Below are 19,829 nucleotides of genomic sequence, written 5' to 3'. Positions count from 1 at the left end.
TTTGCTTTAAAACATCAAAAACATGAAGGAATTAAAGACCCAAAAAAGGATTTGTTGTCAATAGACAATAGGTGCAGGAGTAGGCCATTTGGCCCTTCAAGCCAGCACCATCATTCAATGTGATCATGGCTAACCATCCACAATCAGTACCCTGTTCCTGCCTTCTCCCCTTATCCCTTGACTCCGCTATCTTTAAGAGCTCTATCTGTCCTGCAAGTGTAATTTTCCCAGGCTACAAAAGATGTATTTTGACTGTATGTTTTGAGATCTCAATGTGGCAAATGCAGGTTTTAGATTCTCTTATAGATTAGATTATCTTTATAAAGATTAGCTTAATTTGTCAAATGTCATCAAAACATATATTGAAACGCGTTTTCTGCATCAAATCAAATCAGTGAGGATATTCTGGGGGCAGCCCACAACAGTCGCCCTAAGTGTACGTCTTTGGAATATGGGAGGAAACTGAGGCACCCAGAGGAAACCTGAGAGTGTACAAATTCCTTGCCTGCAGTGGCAGGAATTGAACCTCAGCCTTTTATAGACAGTGCTGTACAGCATAGCGCTAACCACTACAGTACCATACCGCCCTAACCTAATCTAAACTAAGAGGTATGGGTGTCCACTGTGCATAAACCATCCAACAAGACGCCAGCTCAGTTAGGGTGATTTTTTAGTGGGGAGGTGGTATTTTATTTCACGAAAAGTGAAGGACAAGAATAAAAGCAAATCAACAAATCGGCTAAAATTATCTTACAAATCACCATATTCTCATAGTTTACTGCTGCAGGAAGATAAACAATAATTTGACACAGTGGCCAAAACCATATAAAGGAACGACAATTTTTTAAATTTTTTCATATTTCTCACCCTTTTAGGGATGAATATTAATCTCTATATATTGCGCTAAACAGTATTCAACCTACAAACAAAATCTCCATAAATAACGTAAATCTCCAATTATGTTGATTGCTTTAAAGCATCCATCAGGAATAAAAGACAAGGAACATCCCAGGCAGTTTACACTTCCGACCCCTTCCCTCCCGCCCGAAAAAATCCAGAAAAACGTGCAAACTACACAACAACAGAAGAAAAAAGAGAAAAAAAATGAGTACCGAAATGAGTTCTGCGACTAACTTTGTTCAAATAATTTGCTGTACAGGTATTGGATAGCCACAAATCTAGAAATGGTCATCTTTAAATAATCTCTGGTACATGTGTACCCATAGTTCTGTCAAGTGTGTGTGTGCGCGCGTGTGTATTTGCATGTGTACACACACACAGGTGTGCAAGTAGTGATCAAACCTCTATAGTGAGGCACTTTTAAATTGTGTCCAATAGGCAAAAAATATAAACTAAAGGTACTGTACCACTTGTAAATAACGACCAATCACTGTCATCTTTGGTTTAGTACTGGACAAATGCATAGACGCTGCCATACCTCAAGTTCCTCATCATAGTTAGCGCTTGTGAAATCTGTTAGTTTTACACTTAATATTTTAAGTCTGTGACAGAATTTTTTTTTGGTACAAGTGCACTGTGCAGGGTATTTCATTCCTGCAACCTCTGCGCTTCATTTCTGCGTTAGAAAAGGGGGAAAAGGTCCATACATCTTGCAGCTCCAAGCAGTAAAGAGCAGCAGCTTTTGTTTTGTGGGAGGCCAGTCTGATCGTACTCTTCTTTCCAACACGTATTTCTTTGTCCATTTTGCAGGCCTCTTTGCCGCGGATTCTGCTGCGGACTAGACTGGAGTTTTTATTTCATGTGTTTAGAAGCCAGAGTGTTTGTCGTTGAGGAAATGCAGCCGACCAGTGAAGTTGGCGCTCCGAATAAATACTTTGGTTTTGCGAAACGACACGTTCACTTCTGTCGCCAGAGCGGACGACGCGATCACAACTGTGGCTTGCTGACGTCGCTGATCCCTATGGCGGAGGCGTTGCCATTCTCCTGCTTCGGCGAGATGCGGCTGGCTGGGATGCCTGCGTACGGCGAGGCCACGCTGCCGGTCGAGGAGGGCCGGTTCTCAGGGTGAGGGAGGTCCCTCTCGGGGGGTCTCAGTGCAGCGGGCGGAAGCGGCATTGCCAGCGGGAAGCTGGCCATGTACAAAACCCGCCCAATCCTTTTGGCAACCTGCAAAAGGGGATCACGAGAAATACCAATCAATTTATTCCCACAGTAAGCCAGTACACTGAAGACAAAAGAGTTAGCATCTGCACTGAGGTTGGGTGAGACTAGAACTGAAGAGCAGAGGTTTAGGGTGAAAGGTGAAATATTAGTAGGCACCTCCAAGAGGAAGTTTGGAGGCTTGCCTGCCTCAATGACCCGGAGAGCGATGTTGGCTGGAGTCAGGGCTTCATGCTTTGGCTCTTGGTAGGGTCACCCGTGCCAAACAGGTCAAAGGGTAGAGACCACACTAGGAGTGGTCCACCAGTCCTCCAGGTCTGGGGGTTCAGCTCAGGGCGAACAAACCTGACTGGTCAAACAAAAGTGTTACGGAAGCAATGAAGAATCCTTCTACATCTGAGTGGCCAAGGACTAGACAGAGGATCTTCGCTGCTGCAAATGCCAGCAGGCATAATGGACAGTAAGTATAGAGTAAACAGGCAGCATCTCTTTCCCCGGGTCGAAATGTCTAATAGCAGAGGATGTGCTTTTTAAGGTGAAAAGAGGTAATTTTAAAGGAGATGTGACAGGGAAGGTTTTTTTTTTACACAGAGTGATGGGTGTCTGGAATGTGCTGCCTGGAGTCTGGGGTAGAGACAGTTAAGAGATACTTAGATAAGTACATGAATGTGAGAAAAATGAAAGGATATGGACTTTGTGTATGCAGAAGAGATTAGTTTAGTTGGCCATTTAATTATGAATTTAATTGATTGGGGACAACATTGTGGGCTGTACTGTTCTGTGTTCTATTCAAAGGGAATTTCTTCACTCAGAGGGTGGTGAGAGTGAGGAACAAGCTGCCAGCAGAAGTGGTGGATGTGGATTCGATTGCAACATTTAAGAAGTTTGGTTAGGTACATGGATGTGAGTTGTTTGGAGGGCTATGGTCCAAAATGGGACTAGGCAGAATAAACAGTTGGGCATGGAAGAGATATGAAAGACCTGTTTCTGTGCTGTAATGTTCTATTATTAGTTTGGGCACAAGAACTCCCAAGGTGTAATTTAAAAAGCACAGGTTTTTAACCGGGATCGATCAAGACAAGGATTCTTAGCTACATCCTGAATACTTTAGGACTGATTCCCAGCAACATCGTAAATGATTCCAAAAGATCAGAGCTGTTCATCCACAGGATGTGACTCAGACCCACAGAGCCCTTCAATAAAACCACAATTCAGCTGTGTCCCACAGCCGTACATTAGTCATAGAACAGTACAGCACAGGGAAGGCCCTTCGGTCTGCACTGTTGTGCCAAGAAACTAATCCCTCCTACCAACACATCCCTCTATCTTCCTCTCATTCATTTGCCTATCTAAACATTTCTTAAAAGTCTCTAAATGTATCTGCCTCTACCATCACTGTAGGCAACCACCACTCTGTAAAAATCTTACCCCTTACACCTCCTTTGCAATGACCCCCCCCCCCCCCACCTTAAATGCATGTCCTCTGGTATTCAACATTTCAACTCTGTGATATTGTCTGTCTACTCTATCTATGCCTCTCACAATATTACAGATTCTGTCAGATCTCCCTTCAGCCTCTGCCGCTCCAGAGAAAACAGCCCAAGTTTGTCCAACTTCTCGTTATAGCACATGCCTTCTAACCCAGCCAGCACTATGGTGCACCTTCTCGGCTTCCTTCCTAATATGGGGCATCCAGAACTGTGTGCAATACGTCAGATGCAGCTTAGCTACAGTTTTATAAATCTGAGACATAACTTCCTGACTTAGCCATTGAGTAATACAGCTTAGAAACAGGCTGGTCAGCCCACAAAGTCTGTGCTGACCCATCTACAACAGTCCTATTCAAATTCCCTTTTATTTGGAGCACAGCGCTGGCGACCCAGGTTCAATTCCCACTGCTGCCTGTAAGGAGATTGTATGCTCTCCCTGTGACTGTGAGGGTTTCCTCTGGGTGCTCCAGTTTCCTCCCACAGTCCAAAGACACACAGGTGTAATTGGGAGGTGCAGACTTGTGGGGCCAGACGGGCCTGTTACCATGCTATATCTCTAAATAAAACCAATAAAAATTCTCGCCACAATGCAAACACCTCCCCACAGATTCTACCACACATCTACACACTAGGGGCAAATACGCAGCAGGCAATTTAGCCCACCAACACATTTCACGACATTAACTTGGTGTCCACTTTATTGTGTACACCTGCTCATTAATGCAAATATCTAATCAGCCAATCACGTGGCTGCAACTCAATGCATAAAGCATGCAGACATGGTCAAGAGGTTCAGTTGTTGTTCAGACCAAACATCAGACTGGGGAAGAAATGTGATCTAAGTGACTTTGACCATGGAATGATTGTTGGTGCCAGACAGTCTCAGAAACTGCTGATGTCCTGAGATTTTCATGTATAACAGTTTCTAGAGCAGGGGTTCCCAACTCTTTTTTATACCATGGACCCCTACCATTAAGCAAGGGAGTGTGAGGCCCTGGTTGGGAACCCCTGCTCTAGAGTTTACAGAGAATGGTGCAAAAAACAAAACAAAAAATCCTGTTGAGTAGCAGTTTTGTGGGTGAAAACACCTTGTTAATGAGAGAGGTCAGAGGAGAATGGCCAGACTGGTTCAAGCTGACAGGAAGGTGACAGTAACTCAGATAACCACACGTTACAACAGTGGTGTGCAGAAGAGCATCTCTGAATGAACAACATGCTGAACTTTGAAGTGGATGGGCTACAGCAGCCGAAGACCATGAACATAGCTCCTATATGTTAGGTACCTCTGTATCTAATAAAGTGGCCACTGAGTGTATATGTACTATGATATTTACTTTGACTTTCACCATACTCTGGGTAAAAATGTTGCCCCTTTAATTCCTATTAAATTCGTACTGCTCATTACATCACCTGCCCCAACAGAAGAACGTGGTCAATGGAATAAAAAGAAGCATTACCTGCGCTCTGATTTTCAGTGCTGGTCCCAACTTCAGCCCCATGGTGTTCAGTAAGTGCTCCTCCGTCAGCAGGGGTAACGTTTCTCCGTCAATAGCCTGTTCTCTGAACACCTGCACATCAAATAAAGTAGGCGATCAATGCTATAAACAGGCAGATAAAGGCTCCGATTTACAGTTTCCAGCGTGCCTGTTTTTGATATTGCAATCTTTGGAAAGAATCTGAAAAACATGACACATCTGCTCCTCCGTTAAGCAGGGCAAATCTCTCAGAAGGTCTAGATTAGCCGTACATGACTGCTTGTTACATACTGAATCAAATCCATAAAGGCTTCTGGTATGTTTGTACATTTAAAACCTTCCAGCTTCAGGTGAGAGCTATTTCTAGTAATTATTGAATCAATAACTGGACTCTCAAATGCATGAGATTTGAGCACACAGAACCGAATGTTTCACGTCAAGATTGATCAGATCGATGTGTGTATCTCTACACGTGCCACTGCCTTGCAAGTTTAAACATGCAGATTGTCAAAGTCTAATTTAAAGGCAGGGGTTGACAGTAAACTGTACAACCCCTTTGTGGTTAGGTTGCTAGACTCGATCTGCGATTGAGGGTTAGAACATAAAACGTGGGACTGTACAACACAGGAACAGGCCCTTCTGCCCACAATGTTATGCCAAACCAATTAAATTAGTAATTAAATGGCCAACTAAACTAATCCCTTACGCCTACACAATGTCCATATCCCTCCATTTTCCTCACATTCACGTGCCTTTCTAAATGTTTCTTACAAGTCTCTAATGTTTCTGCTTCTACCACCTCCCCAGGCAGCCACCACTCCTTGTGTAAAAAACTTGCCCCTCACATCTTCTTTCAACTTACTCCCTTGCACTTCAAATGTATGCCCTCTAGTATTAGACATTTAAACACTAGGGAAAAATACTGTCTGTTTACTCTATCTCTGCTTCTCATAATCTTATAAATCTCTATCATATCTCCCCTCAACCTCTGTCATTCCAGAGGAAACAACCCAAGTTTATCCAGCCTCTCATGATGGCACCTGCCCTCTCATCCAGGCAGCATCCTGGTGAACCTCTTCTGCCCCCTCTCCAAAGCCTCAACACCCTTCCTATAGTGGGGCAACCAGAACTGTATGCAATACTCCAGCTGGAGTTTTCTAAAGGTGGATCAGAACCTCATGACTTTTGAACTCGCTGCCCCAACCAATAAAGCCAAAGATGCCATATACCTTCTTAACCACTGTATCAACCTGTGTAGCCACTTTGAGGAAGCTACGAACTTGGACCCCAAGATCCCTCTGCTCATCAGCACGGTTTAGGATCTTGTATGTCTTCAGGAGCCCAAGGAACCCGCAATCACAGATCGAGTTGAGCAAAATAACCATGAAGCAACATTCCCCAATCAAGTACGATCATTTGCACACACACAATATTTTAGGAACAGTTTCTAACGCTCTGCCCTCAGATTTCTGAACAGATAATGAACCCATGAACACCACCTCACTATTTTTTCCTCTCTTTTTGCACTACTTATTTTTTCTCATTGCAATTTATACTATATTTTACACCATACTGCTGCTGCAAGACAAATTTCACAGCATGCTGGTGATAATAAACCTGATTCAGAAATTCCTCATTAAACAGAGACTTCAAACAAACAGTAATTTAAGATTTTAGTTCTAAGAAATCTTGACTGGTTCAGTAACATCGCTGGAGTGAATGTCGACCTGTTCTGACTGCTGTCCACACTGGCATATCTGACTCTGCTCCCCGAGTCACGCAGTTGTAACAGCAGCCACCAACATCAGTTTCTCAGTGTCTGTCAGGAGTTGCCTGAACCAGCTATATCGTGACACACGTCTCTCACAGCGAGTCTGGTGCTGCTGACTGGAAGCACAGGGAGGCAGCATGCTTCCGGCCTCTCGTTGGGAGAGGTGGACCTCACTGGCAAGGTGGGGATTTGGTAAAGCTAAAAACCACTGACAGCTTTACAGAAGTTGCGAAGGAGATTTACTAGGATGCCACCTTCCTTGGACGGCATATCCTATGAGGATAGGTTGAGAGAGCTAGGGCTTTTCTCATTGGAGTGGAGGAGGATGAGAGGTAACTAGAAGGAGGTGTACAAAATGATAAGAGGCAAAGGTAGGGTGGCCATTTCTGCAGGGTAACACAAGGGGGCATAGTTCACTATCACATTGCCTTTTATGTGGGAGCCTGGTAGATTGGATTCCTATACCAGGACTGACACTGTAGTGTAGCAGATAGCGTGACACTGTTACATAGCCAGTGAGCCAGGTATTTAGAGATACAGCATGGAACAGACTCTTTCAACCCTTCGAGCCACGCTGCCCTCGCAAATCCTGACAATCTTGATTTGACCAACTAACCTACCTAGTATGTCTTTGGACTGTGGAGGAAAGCGGAAGACCCGAAGAGAATCTATCCATTCCATGGGTAAGGCGTACCAAGATTCCTTACGGAGGAGGCTGGAATTGAACTCCAATGCCCTGAGCTGTCGCGCTAACCATGGCACCCAAATTCCCACCATCTGTACGTACTTCCCCTGAATGCGTGAGTTTCCTCCCACAGTCCAAACACAAACCAGCTGGTAGGTTAATTGGTCGCATGGGCATTATTGGACGGTGCAGGATCTTTAGGCTGGAAGGTCCTGTTACCTTGCTGTTCTCTAAATCATCATCAACATGTGCCGTGTCGTATGACATCATCATTATGTGCCACGTCAGAAGCGACATGGGCGATCATGGTCTTTCCACAACCATGATTGTTCTTAGCAAATTCTACAGAGGTGGTTTGCCATTGCCCTCTTCTGGGCAGTGTCTTTACAAGACAGGTGACCCCAGCTGTTATCAATACCCTTCAGAGATTGTCCACCTAGCATCAGTGGTCACATAACCAGGACTTGTGAATTGCACTGGCTGCTCATACGACCATCCACCACCTGCTCCCACGGCTTCATGTACCCTGATGGGGGGTGGTTAAACACACATTGCCCAAGGGAGACCTGTAGACTACTATAGTAGAGAGAAAGAGCACCTTACACCTCCTTTGGTAGAGACACATCTCCACCCTGCACACATGATCTTCTATACTCCAGTGACAAAACAACGTGGTGGAGAAACTCAATGGGTTGAGCAGCATCTGTGCAGAGGGATCAGCAGATTGTATGTTGCTCCAGATTAAAGCAGCGACAGTTTCTTGTGTCTCCACCTGTGACTGGTTCAAAGATGTAAAGGACCTTGCGTAGGGTCTTGGGCCAACGGTTCTCCTGGACTGGCGACTTACCTGTGTGTACTCTGCACAGCCTGAGAGGTTGGTGATGAAGCTGCAGACGTCGTCAACCGTCCATTTGCTGATGTCCTCCACGGGTGCGCTGTCCTCCGCGTCGAGGAAGAGGCTACCAATGCTGCCTGTGGGGAGAAGCAAAGAACAGCATGAGGACAATTCGCCAGGGCCGCTGTCCAGCTGAATGCAGATCTCCGAAGCGCTGCTGCTGAGGTGATTGCTGGAAATATGCTGAGCAGTGCCAGTCACATCAAAGATCAAAGTAAATTTATTATGGAAGTACACATCTGTCACCACCTACTGCCTTGGGATGTGTTTACTTGAAGGCATGCACAGTAAAGCAAGAAAATTCAATAGAATCAAAGAAAAACTACACACACATAAAGACTGACAACTAATGTGCAAAAGAGAAACTGCAGATATACACGTAGATAGATAGGCAAACAGGTAGACAGATGGATAGAGAGCGAGATGGATAAATAAAACGAATCATAGCAGTCACCAAAACACTCAACAAGAAACAAAACATCTTAGCCCTTTGCGAATTTGCTTCTTGATCACTCTAGGAGAGATTAGGGGCAAGTGCTTTGGTTGCAGTTAAAGGTAGGGAGAAGGGGTCCCTGGCGCTGACAGATTGAGATAAGGAGGTAGGGTGGGTGGCACAGTGACTCAGCTGGGAGGGTCGGTATCTTTCATCGCCAGTAACCCAGGTACAATCTTGATCTCTGATACCATCTGTGTGGAGTTTGCACATTCGGCTTGTGACAGTGCAGGTTTAGATCATAAGACACCGGAGCAGAATTATGCCATTCGGTCCATCGAGTCTCTGCCATTCCATCATGGTTGATTTATTATCCCTCTCAACCTCATTCTCCTGCCTTCTTCACGTAACCTTCGATGCCCTGACTAATCAAGAACATATCAACCTCGGCTTTACATATACCAAATGACTTGGCCTCCACAACTGTCTGTGGCAATGAATTCCACAGATTACCACCCTCTGGCTAAAGAAATTCCTCTCCATCTCTGTTCCAAAGGGATATCCTTGTTGTCTGAAGCTCTGGCCCTAGACTCACCAATTAGTGAAAACATCCTCTCCATGTCCACTCTATGCCTTTCAGTATTCAATAGGTTTCAATGAGATCCCCACTCATTCTTCTAAACTCCAGTGAGTACAGGCCCAGAGCCTTATGCATTAACCCTTTCATGCCCAGGATCATTCTCGTAAATCTCCTCTGGACCCTCTCTGATGCCAGCACATCCTTTCTTAGATATGGGGCCCAAAAACTGCTCACAATACTCCAGGTACTCTGGTTTCCTTCTCACATCCCAAAGACCTGCGGATGAATCGGCCACTGTAAACTTTACTCCAGTGTAGGTGAGAGCTAGAATACTAGTGTGGGCCAGTCTGGTCTCACTGGGCCAAAGGGCCTGTTTCTGTGCTACGTCACTCAATGAGGTGCAAGAAGAGCATGCAATGGTAGCAGGGAGCAGATGGGCTGAACATTCTGTTTCCATGTCACACTGAGTCCCAGTTATTCCTCAGATTCTAAACACCTTGGATTCCAGTTGTAACCATGTAGAAGGGAAGGACTAGACTAACGTTAGATAGAGTAGGTTAAGAGGTTGGCAGAACATCATGGGCCGAAAGGCCTGTACTGTGATGTAATCTTTTCTGTTCCATTTCTGATCTGCGCCTCTCAACATCTCAAAGTTTCTTGGAGTGTTATAAGTGTAATATAGGAAACCCGGCAGCCAATCTGTACACAGCAAGCTCCCATAAACAGCAGTGTGATAGCGACTAGAATATCTGTTAGAGTCAAAGCCAACTTCTTTTTATCAGATTACGTATATGTACAGTGCTGTACTGTTCTATGTTCTGTGACTCTCTAAGTCAATTATAACCCCACTTGTCACATTTTCACTAAGGTCAGGTACAAGGGGAAAGGACCTCCTCCTTTATTCAACATTTAATGGACCATGGCCAGCAGTTATTTAACAGAAATTAGCATCTAAGCAGCAAAGCAAATTCTGCACGTTACTGTCAGCACAGTCTCGGCTGGAGAGCGAACTTCCAGCAAGCACTGCCCATGTGATACTAATCCTCTGTGGAGGTCTCCTGTGAATCTACCCCACGTACAGCAATCTCTCTCTGTACAAGCCAAGATAACGCCCACGCACCTCCGAAAATGGGTAACACATGGATTCATCATCCACTGGACTGTATTTATTTATTTTTACAACACTCTAGAAGCTCTTACCCTCTTTCGGACCCCACCCCAGTTGCTGCATTTTAAACCTCTTTCTATAATGCTGTTTACACTGTAAATACATGCTGGTACTTATGGCCAACAATATCATGCAGGATCCCACCCACCCTGCTCATGGACTGTTCATCCCACTCCCATCAGGGAGGAGGCTACGTAGCATCCACACCAGGACCACCAGACTCAAAAACAGCTACTTTCCCCAAGCAGCAAGGCTGATCAACACCTCCACCCACTAACCCACCCCTCCACACCCCCAACCACCACTACTTTATCATTTCCTGGCAGTCACCTTATGTACAGACACTCCTGTGCTCAGTGTCACTTTATGGATGTACAATCAATCTAAGTGTATAGGCTATCTTATATATTTATGTCTATTGTTTTTTTTTCTTATTATTGTGCTTCTTTGTGCTGCAACAGATCCGAAGCAACAATTATTTTGTTCTCCTTTATACCTGTGTACTGAAAATGATATTAAACAATCTTGAATCTTGATTTTCATATCATATTTCTAACTTTATTTTAATATACTTATTCTTTAACATATTTGAACATTGTTTTTGTTGCTGTTATTTATGTATTTGTGCACATTTTATTCCACATCTGTCTTTAACCCCTAATTTTATTTTTTTATAGAATTCTTTATTCTGTATAATTCTTGAATGCAGTTTTTCATTCCATATTGTGCTTTCACCAACACACCACAGCAAATTACTAATACGAGTCAAGTTGATCCTTGATCATAAAACACATTATTGGATGCTCTCAGTCCTACTAAGAGGAGAAGGTGGACAGTTGTAGTCCTTTCCTCAGGGCTGGGGAGTCCAGAACAGGACGATGCAGATACAAGATACAAGGGGAGAGTTTTGGCAAAGATCTAAAGAAGTTTTTGTTTAATCTCTCCCCTCTTTTCTGTCACCTGTGCCCTCCAGATCTTTACACAGGAGCACTGCTCCTGGGAAACGCTGTCTCATTCTGCCCTGCAGAGCTGATGTATGGTTAGAATGACAATAAAGTTTTTGAATCTTGAAAGCACCTGCAATGAGCTGCCGGAGGAAGTGGGTACAATTACAACACTCATGAAGGAGGAACTCTGCCATGGCCGGTTCCAAGCCCGGCTGCGATAGGAGAAAGGTAGCAACTTCCTGTAAACACCCAGAGCTACAAAAACACCAACAGAAGCTCCAAAAACCTCATCTCTGGGAGAGGAAGGGTCTTTGAAGATAGCTACACCTGGGGATATCTTGGGGAGAAAAAGTCAGAGCGGAGGAAACCGGGAGTGAGGTTTGATCGAACTAAGCACTGGGCCAATTTGGGAAATTCGGGTGACGGGCCGGAACGTGGGGGTGGGGGTCAAGGCACAGAGCCTGGGTCCATTCTCTCCACATCCACTCTATCCAGGTCTTTCAATATTCAATAAGTATCAATGAGATCTCCCTTTATTCTTCTAAACTCCAGTGAGTACAGGCACAGAGCCATCAAACACTCCTCATGCGTTAACCTGTTCATTCCCGGGATCATTCTCGTGAACTTCCTCTGAACCCCCTCCAATGTCAGCACATCTTAGTTAAGGAGCCCAAAACCACTCACAAAACTAGTCTTTGTTTAAATTTCTCCACTTAATCTGTTCCCTGTTCTAAAATGTTTCTGGCTGTCAGAGAAATTTAGATATGGATAAAAAGGTGACAAGGTTGGAATTTAGGTGGGATCTCTGCAACTGCCACCTGAGGCCGGGTTGTGGCTCATGGTCTGTTCTGATTGGCTGGGCAGCTGTGACAGACAGGTCTCCGCTGAGTTGTGCAGTGGCGATTGTACGGTGGGGCACAGGATGTGGTACGTGCAAGACATGGGCAGCCAACAGGATGGAACATCAGCGACCAGTGATACTTGTTAACCCACATCCTGTGCCTTACCCACTTTAGTGATAGAGCCATGGATGAAGGCCCTTTGGCCCAACTGGTAAATGCCGACCACAGCATTCTCCCTGCTAGTCCCAGTTGCCCGCACTCGGCCCATAACCTGCCAAGCGCCTCCTCTACATCATCTGCTTACTTATGGACCACCAGTAGGAGCTCACCAGAGTCCTCTGTCCTGAGCCTTCTTTCAAAGTAATTTACTTTTACAATAAAAGTAAGCAAGTAGCATTTAAGACAAAAGCAGGCCGTCAGACACAAAGCCCGGAGCAGGTCTAACGCCTCAGCCTCAGTTCTGCCCACGGCGGAGTAAACATCGCGGCGCAGCGAGCAGAGTAATCGGATGGTGCGGGCTGATTGGGACAAAAGAGCCTGTTATTGTGCTGTATCCCAAAATTAATAAAATTAAATAAAAATACTATTGTCAATAGCAAAATGTGTGCAAACCATATGGTTCATCCACGTTCATTAAAGAAAGGTATCTGACACAGACTAGTGGGCACAGCCAAGACCATCACAGGCACTGCCCTCGCCACCACTGACAGCATCTACAGATGGTGCTGTCTCAGCAAGGTGGCATCTGTCATCAATGACCCCCACCATCCGGGTCACGCCCACTCCTTGCTGCTACCATCAGACAGGAGCTACAGAAGCCTGAGGTCCCACAACACCAAGTTCAAAGTAAATTTTATTACCAAAGTACTTATATGTCACCACATACAACCCTGAGATTCATTTTCCTGTGGGCAATCTCAGCTAATCCATAGTATAGTAACTATAACAGGATCAATGGAAGATCAGCCAGAGTGCAGAAGACAACAAACTGTGCAAATACAAATATAAATAAACAGCAATAAATAACGAGTACATGAGATACCAAAATAAAGAGTGCTTAATGTGAGATCGTTGGTTGTGGAAACATCTCAATGAAAGAGTGAGTGTAGTCATCGCCCTCTGTTCAAGAGCCTGATGGTTGAGGGGTAGTAACTGTTCTTGAATCTGGTGGTGCGAATCTTGAGGCTCTGGTGCCTTCTATCTTCTACCTGATGGTAGCAGCAGGAAAACAGCATGCCCTGGGTACTGACAATGGACTGCTTTCCTATCAAAGGGAAGCATTTCATGTAGATGTGCTCAGTGGTTGGGAGTAATGTACTGGGCTGAATCCACTACTTTTTGTAGAATTTTCCATTCAAAGGCATTTGTGAGCAGTTACTACCCTACAACCATCAGACTCCTGAACCAGTGCGGATAACTTCACTCACCTCAACACTGAACTGATCCACAACCTACAGACTCACTTTCAAGGGCTCCACAACTCATTTTCTCATTATTATATATTTTTTAAAAATTTGCCTAAATTGTCTTTTTTTGCATATCAGTTGCTTGTTAGTCTTTGTTTATATACATTTTATAGCTTTCATAATTCCAATTGCTTTTCTTAATTTTCCCATGAATGCCTGTAAGAAAATGAATCTCATAGTGGTATATGGTAACATATACGTATTTTGATAACAAATTTACTCTGTCTTTGACTTTGATGTCCTGCACCATCAAAGTCTCGGATTGTTTTTTTTTTGGTCTAAGGTCTTGTTTTGCACAATGTTTGTTGTTCAGTGGTAAAATTAGTGCATAAATTATGTATGTCTATGTTCTGTGCGTGGTCTGATCTTACGTGCCTGTGATGCTGCTGTAAGCAGGTTTTTCATTCTACCTGTACTTCACCGTACTTGGGCACATGACAATAAACTCCACTTGACTTGAATCAATCCCTGGGGATGGGAACCAGGGAGAGGCAATTCGCAGCAAAGCTGAGGCAGGGCCCACTCTCTTCTTCCCTATGGCAACTGTTTGGTCTCTTGAGAAGGCGAAAAAAAAGATCTGATACTGTAGTCTCCAAAAATAACACTCTGTCAGCTGGAGGCATTATCATTAATGTGGGAAACAATCTGCAAGTGGAAGTGGAAATTAGCCAGAATTCCCCGTGCTCGTCCCTTTGTGAAATTCTGCCATAGATGGTCTCAAGCCCAGCTGTGAGAGGAGGACAGTTAGGCCTTGGGCAATTTCTACCCATCTATATCCAGGTGACAGTCTTTGCAAACACGGGTACATCCATAAGACACAAAACACAGGAGCAAAATTGGGCCATTGGGTCCATCAAGTCTGCTCCGCCATTCCATCATGGCAGATTTACTATCCCTTTCAACCCACACCATGGTACCATGATGCTGTTACAGCTCAGCGCGTTCCAGAGTTTGGAGTTCATTTCCTGTGCCATCTGTGAGGAGGGTGTGTGTGTGCGTGTTAATGTTTCGTTTTTCCTCTGGGTGCTCTGGTTTCCTCCTACAGTCCAAAGATAATATGATTTACAGATTAATTGGTCATTGTAAATTGTCCTGTGATTAGGATAGGGTTAAATAGGTGGGTTCCTGGGAGCCTGTTCCATGCTGTATCTCCAGCTAACCAACTATCTAGGTAGACAGATAGATAGATACATTCATATATACATACATAGCCCATTCCCCTACCTTCTTCCTGTATCTTTTACCATATTACTCTTATTAATCAAGAACTTTTCAACCTCCACTTTATACCCATTTATGTCCTCCACAGCAGACTGTGGCAATGAATTCCTCAGATTCCCCTCCTTCTAGCTAAAGAAATTCCTCTTCATCTCTGTTCTAAAGGAGTGTCCCTGTATTCTGAGGCTGTGCCCTCTGGCCCTACACTCCCCCACTACAGGAAACATCCTCTCCACATCTACTCTTCCTAGACCTTTCAGTATTTGATAGGTTTCAGAGCTCCTTCAGGGGTAGCGGGCCAACATTGGAGAAGAAGGAGTACTTCTGTGTAGAATGGAATAGTGTCGAAGGCTGAGATGTAGACTGATCTCCTTGTTTTGGGAGGATGTGCCCTCTGGTCCTAGACTCCCCCCACTACTGGAAACACAAGTTACAAGGAAGTTTAGCTCCGTGCGCCACTTAATCCCAATGAAGGGAGAGGTTGCAATCCATCAGTGATCCTCAGCTGGTTTTTTTTGTGCGTGGGGAAGGCTTACAGGAACTCCACACCACACTGGGCATGGCTGCAGGAGGTTTAATGTGGTTCAGTCAACACAGGAAGTTGAAGTGAAATCAATCCTTCCAGCCGGTTTCGCCGCACATACGAAGCCACTTAACCGTCTGCTGCCAGCGTGTGCAGTCCACGGGGATCTGACGAGGTCAAACCTTGGCTTAAAAACCAGCCACTTCCTCACGCTGACAGCAGTCCAAATATTTCCTTCCGGCGTACTAGTTACCAGAGAGTGACTGAGTCAAGTATTTTCACAAAGTTTGCTCTTTGTGGTTTGTATTTTAAAAGACCTGAATTTAAAGGAAAAGCCACTAACTTTAATTTTTTTTTCACCTAAATGCAAGAGAACATTTAACCCCTGATCCGGGCCTGTACTCTGAGAGGCCTCCTCAAATAGATTGCTTTCCAATCAAGTCTGCTCTTCCTCTCTGGACACCAGTAAATTAGGAAGCAAAACTGTCCACTTATGTCCTTGATAAAGCATTCGATTTGAGCTATCATCTCTTTTTGGCAGCCATACAAACCACTTATCGCAGAAAGGATGCATTGTCGGATTTCAAAATTACCGAGTGGGAGACAGACGCAGTACAGTGTATTCCAGCTCTCCGACAGAATACCGCAGAGGACGGAAGGGGTGCATTATATAAACGTCAATAAAGTACTCCCTGCTGCGTCGATGGACCGGTGCCAACTCTCAATACACTACTTAGCTCTACAGATCACGGCAGATGCCAGGCCTGAACCCAGTTAGCCAATTACAGTTCGGCCTAAACAATTAGCCTGATGTTTTCCAGGATTGAGGGAGGAGGTGCGGTTTCAAAATGAGTCAGACGCCCTGTTGATTACCATCCAGGGAACATCTACCTACCCCAGGCTCACCTCTCCATTTATTGACCTGCCTTGGTTACCTCCAGATGAGTTCAGGCAGCCGTACAATACAGTAGATGCAGTTTACAATGAGTGTGTGTGTGTGTGTGTGTGTGTGTGTGTGTGTGTGTGTGTGTGTGTGTGTGTGTGTGTGTGTGTGTGTGTGTGTGTGTGTGTGTGTGTGTGTGTATTTGTGTGTCTGTCTCTGTCTCTCTCTCTGCATGGGACACTACAGCCCAGTACAGGCCCTTCTGCCCACAATCTTGTGCTGACCCTTTAACCAATACTAAGATCAATTTAACTCTTCCCTTCTGCAGAGCTGCACATTTTTCTTTCATCCGTATGTCTATCTAAGAATCTCTTAAATGTCCCTAATGGATCTGCCTCTACGACCACCCCTGGCATGGTTCCATGCACCCACCACTCTCTGTGCAAAAAATTTACCACTGACACCCCCCCCCACCCCCCACCTACACTTTGCTCCAAACTTTCTTAAAGATATGCCTCATATTTTACACATTTCCACCCTGGGGAAAAAAGCACTGGCCGTCCACTTTATGGATGCCTCTTATCGACATGTACACCTTTATCAAGTCATTTAGACAGAGATCTGTCTACAGAAGTATCTGATTCATGTCAGTCAGTACATATGCGCTGTGCCGTGTAGATGCGTATCTCTGTAAGTGTGTGGTGTGTGTAATTATGTGGATATGTTCCATGTAAGTGTGTGGGTGTGTAGATTTGTGTGAGTGTGCATGTGTGCATGCACGTGCACACGGCAATGCCGAGGTACCGTCGTGGTTAGCGCCGTTCCGTAAGGAGGCTCTGTACATTCTTCCCGTGACCGTGTGTGTTTCCTCCCACAGTCCAAAGATGAACCGGGTAGGTTAAATGGTCACTGTATATTGTCCTGTGAGTTAGGTTAGGGTTAATTAGGGTTGTGGAGTTGCTAAGGGCTGGAAGGGCATACTCTGCACTGTATCGCTAATTAAATAAATACATAAAAATGTGTAGGTCTGTGTGAGAAAATGTATGTGAGAGTGTGTGTGTGTGTGTGTGTGTGAGTGTGTGTTTGTGTGGCGGGGCAGATGTGTGCACATGCAGACACACAGCGATTTTTTGTATCTCCCAAACAGCCCATCAAGTGGGAGGGCAACCGTCTGGGAGGCTACACTGTGTCAATCCCTCCAGGACAGGGCAGGGGATGAAATAAACGGGCCAAAATCAGACCCTAAAGAGTTAATTTGACCACAGAATCCACTTCAGTCTCTGCACTTTCCCAGCAGCCAAGGGGGATCTCATAAACGCAACAGGCTAATTACAGTAAATCTCCTGACATTGCTTTTATTTGCGAGCGTCCCGCTTCGTGACCTGAGGGTTGGTGAAAAATGTTCTGCAGCTTGAGGCAGTGAATCACGAGCATCTCAAGGGAATCACGGCACCATTCCTTTCCAATGACCTTAGCACAAACCTCCTCTCGCGCTAGCCCGGGATTGGCACCTCCCTCACCGTGAATTAATCCTGCACTCCAGAACCCGCAGGACTGGCCATTCTTGTTGTCAGACTCACTTGAGGTATACAGACCGACTCACGTCTAGCCTGATCCTTTTTGGCAGAGTTTACAACTTTAAAACAGCCTGTCCGTAGGATTTTATAGGAGGTGGTTGAGGGACTACAGGGCAGATACTCTTAAGACAATAAAACATAGGAGTAGCAGTAGGCCATTCAGCCCATCAAGTCTGCTGCACCATTCCATCATGGCTAATTTATTAATTCCTCTCAGCCTTATACTTCTACCTTCTCCCCATAACCTTTGACGCCCTGACTAATCAAGAACCTGTCAACCTCCACTTTAAATACAACCAGTGACAACGCAATGATTCATCACCTTCTGGCTGAAGAAATTCTTCCTCATTTCAGTTCTAAAGGGTCGTCCCTCTGTTCTGCTGTATCTGCTTTTGGATGTGTCAGTGGCAACAAAAGATTAACAAACAAAATTAAAAGGTGGTTTAAAGGAGGTTCCAGGAGATGAGTTGTGCAAACCAGTGATGAATTAATGGAGTCATTCGGGAACTGGGGCTCTTCATGTTTTAGGGGAGACAGCGAGGGTGTGGGAGTAAGGACAACCCTCAAGCAGGCAAGGAAGGCTATTAGTGTCACACACCACTGGAAGGTTTTCTCTGATGTTGCCCAGATACCTAACACTTTCATGGTTCATTTAGAAAGCAATCACCTGAGAGAGAGCTGGAGATTTTTCAACACAATAGATTCTTGTGTGGGCGCAGCTGTGACATTTCTCTCTCCTTTCATGTGCTCTTGCCATCTCTCATTCTCTCTCTTTCTCTGTCTCTGTCTCTCTCTCTCTTTCATTCTCTTTCTCATCTATCACACTTTCTCTATTGTGTACTCACCTGTCTCTCTGTCACCCTCATGCTCTCCCTCTTCCCCACCCCCACATTCTCTCCCTCTTGTGGGTGCTCTCCTTCTCTCTCATGCTCTCCCTCTCTAGTGTGCAACCCTTGCACATTGCCCCTTCTCCTTCACACTCACCCCTCTTGCCCACTCACCCCCCTTTCGTGCACTCTCTCCCTCGCTCACTTTACCCCTTCTCTTGCACACTCTCACGCTCTCAATGCTTGGCCGCAGTAGCGAGTGGTGATGAGATTGAAACACCAACGTATATTGCACCTACAGCCCTGATAAGATCACTCTTTCCCACACAGTACTTGGTCATTGGGGGAGCTTGCACTTTGGGGCAAAAATTAGGTACCTTGTCTAATTTTGCACATTTAAGACAGAGACTACAGTTCACACATGATTTGAAAATCACTAGGGTGTGACGGAAATGTAAGTCTTTCTGTTTCCTTTGTAGAAAGCTGACTGGATTCGGGGGGGATCTTGTGCGTTTGGACAGGAGTCACTGGGGAGGGGAAGTCAACCGGCAATGGAGACTTAAAGCACTGAAATGTCCTCTAATATGTCATTGAGGCTAACGCACAGAAACAACACATGGGTTGCCACAGCAGTGTGACGCTATTACAGCTTGGGGCGTTCCGGAGTGTGGAGTTCAAATCCAGCGACATTCTAGAAACATAGAAAACCTACAGCACAATACAGACCCTTCGGCCCACAAAGTTGTGCCGAACATGGCCCTAACTTAGAAATTACTACGCTTTCCCATAGCCCTCTATTTTTCTAAGCTCCATGTACCTATCCAAAAGTCTCTTAAAAGACCCTATCGTATCCGCCTCCACCACCTTTGCCGGCAGCCCATTCCACGCACTCACCACTCTCTGAGTAAAAAACTTACCCCTGACATCT

At 45.1% G+C, this 19,829-nt stretch overlaps 1 protein-coding gene across 18 annotated transcripts in view; it reads right to left on the bottom strand.

Moving 5' to 3' along the window:
• Positions 1-663: 663 nt before the first annotated feature.
• samd11 (sterile alpha motif domain containing 11) overlaps positions 664-19,829 on the bottom strand; it is a 337,921-nt gene continuing 318,755 nt past the window's right edge. For all 18 annotated transcript variants that reach the window (XM_073032287.1, XM_073032288.1, XM_073032289.1 and 15 more), the window contains 3 exons: positions 8,390-8,514; positions 5,069-5,179; positions 664-2,127 (listed from right to left, as the gene is read on the bottom strand). In XM_073032287.1, the coding sequence (XP_072888388.1) occupies positions 1,888-2,127; positions 5,069-5,179; positions 8,390-8,514 (476 nt within the window). In that variant the 3' untranslated portion in view covers positions 664-1,887. The remainder of the gene's footprint in view (positions 2,128-5,068; positions 5,180-8,389; positions 8,515-19,829) is intronic.

Source organism: Hemitrygon akajei, chromosome 29 (genome assembly GCF_048418815.1).
Source record: "Hemitrygon akajei chromosome 29, sHemAka1.3, whole genome shotgun sequence".
Classification (NCBI taxonomy): domain Eukaryota; kingdom Metazoa; phylum Chordata; class Chondrichthyes; order Myliobatiformes; family Dasyatidae; genus Hemitrygon; species Hemitrygon akajei.
The sequence above is the reverse complement of the archived record's forward strand: the minus strand, read 5'-3'. Positions and strand labels throughout refer to the sequence as shown.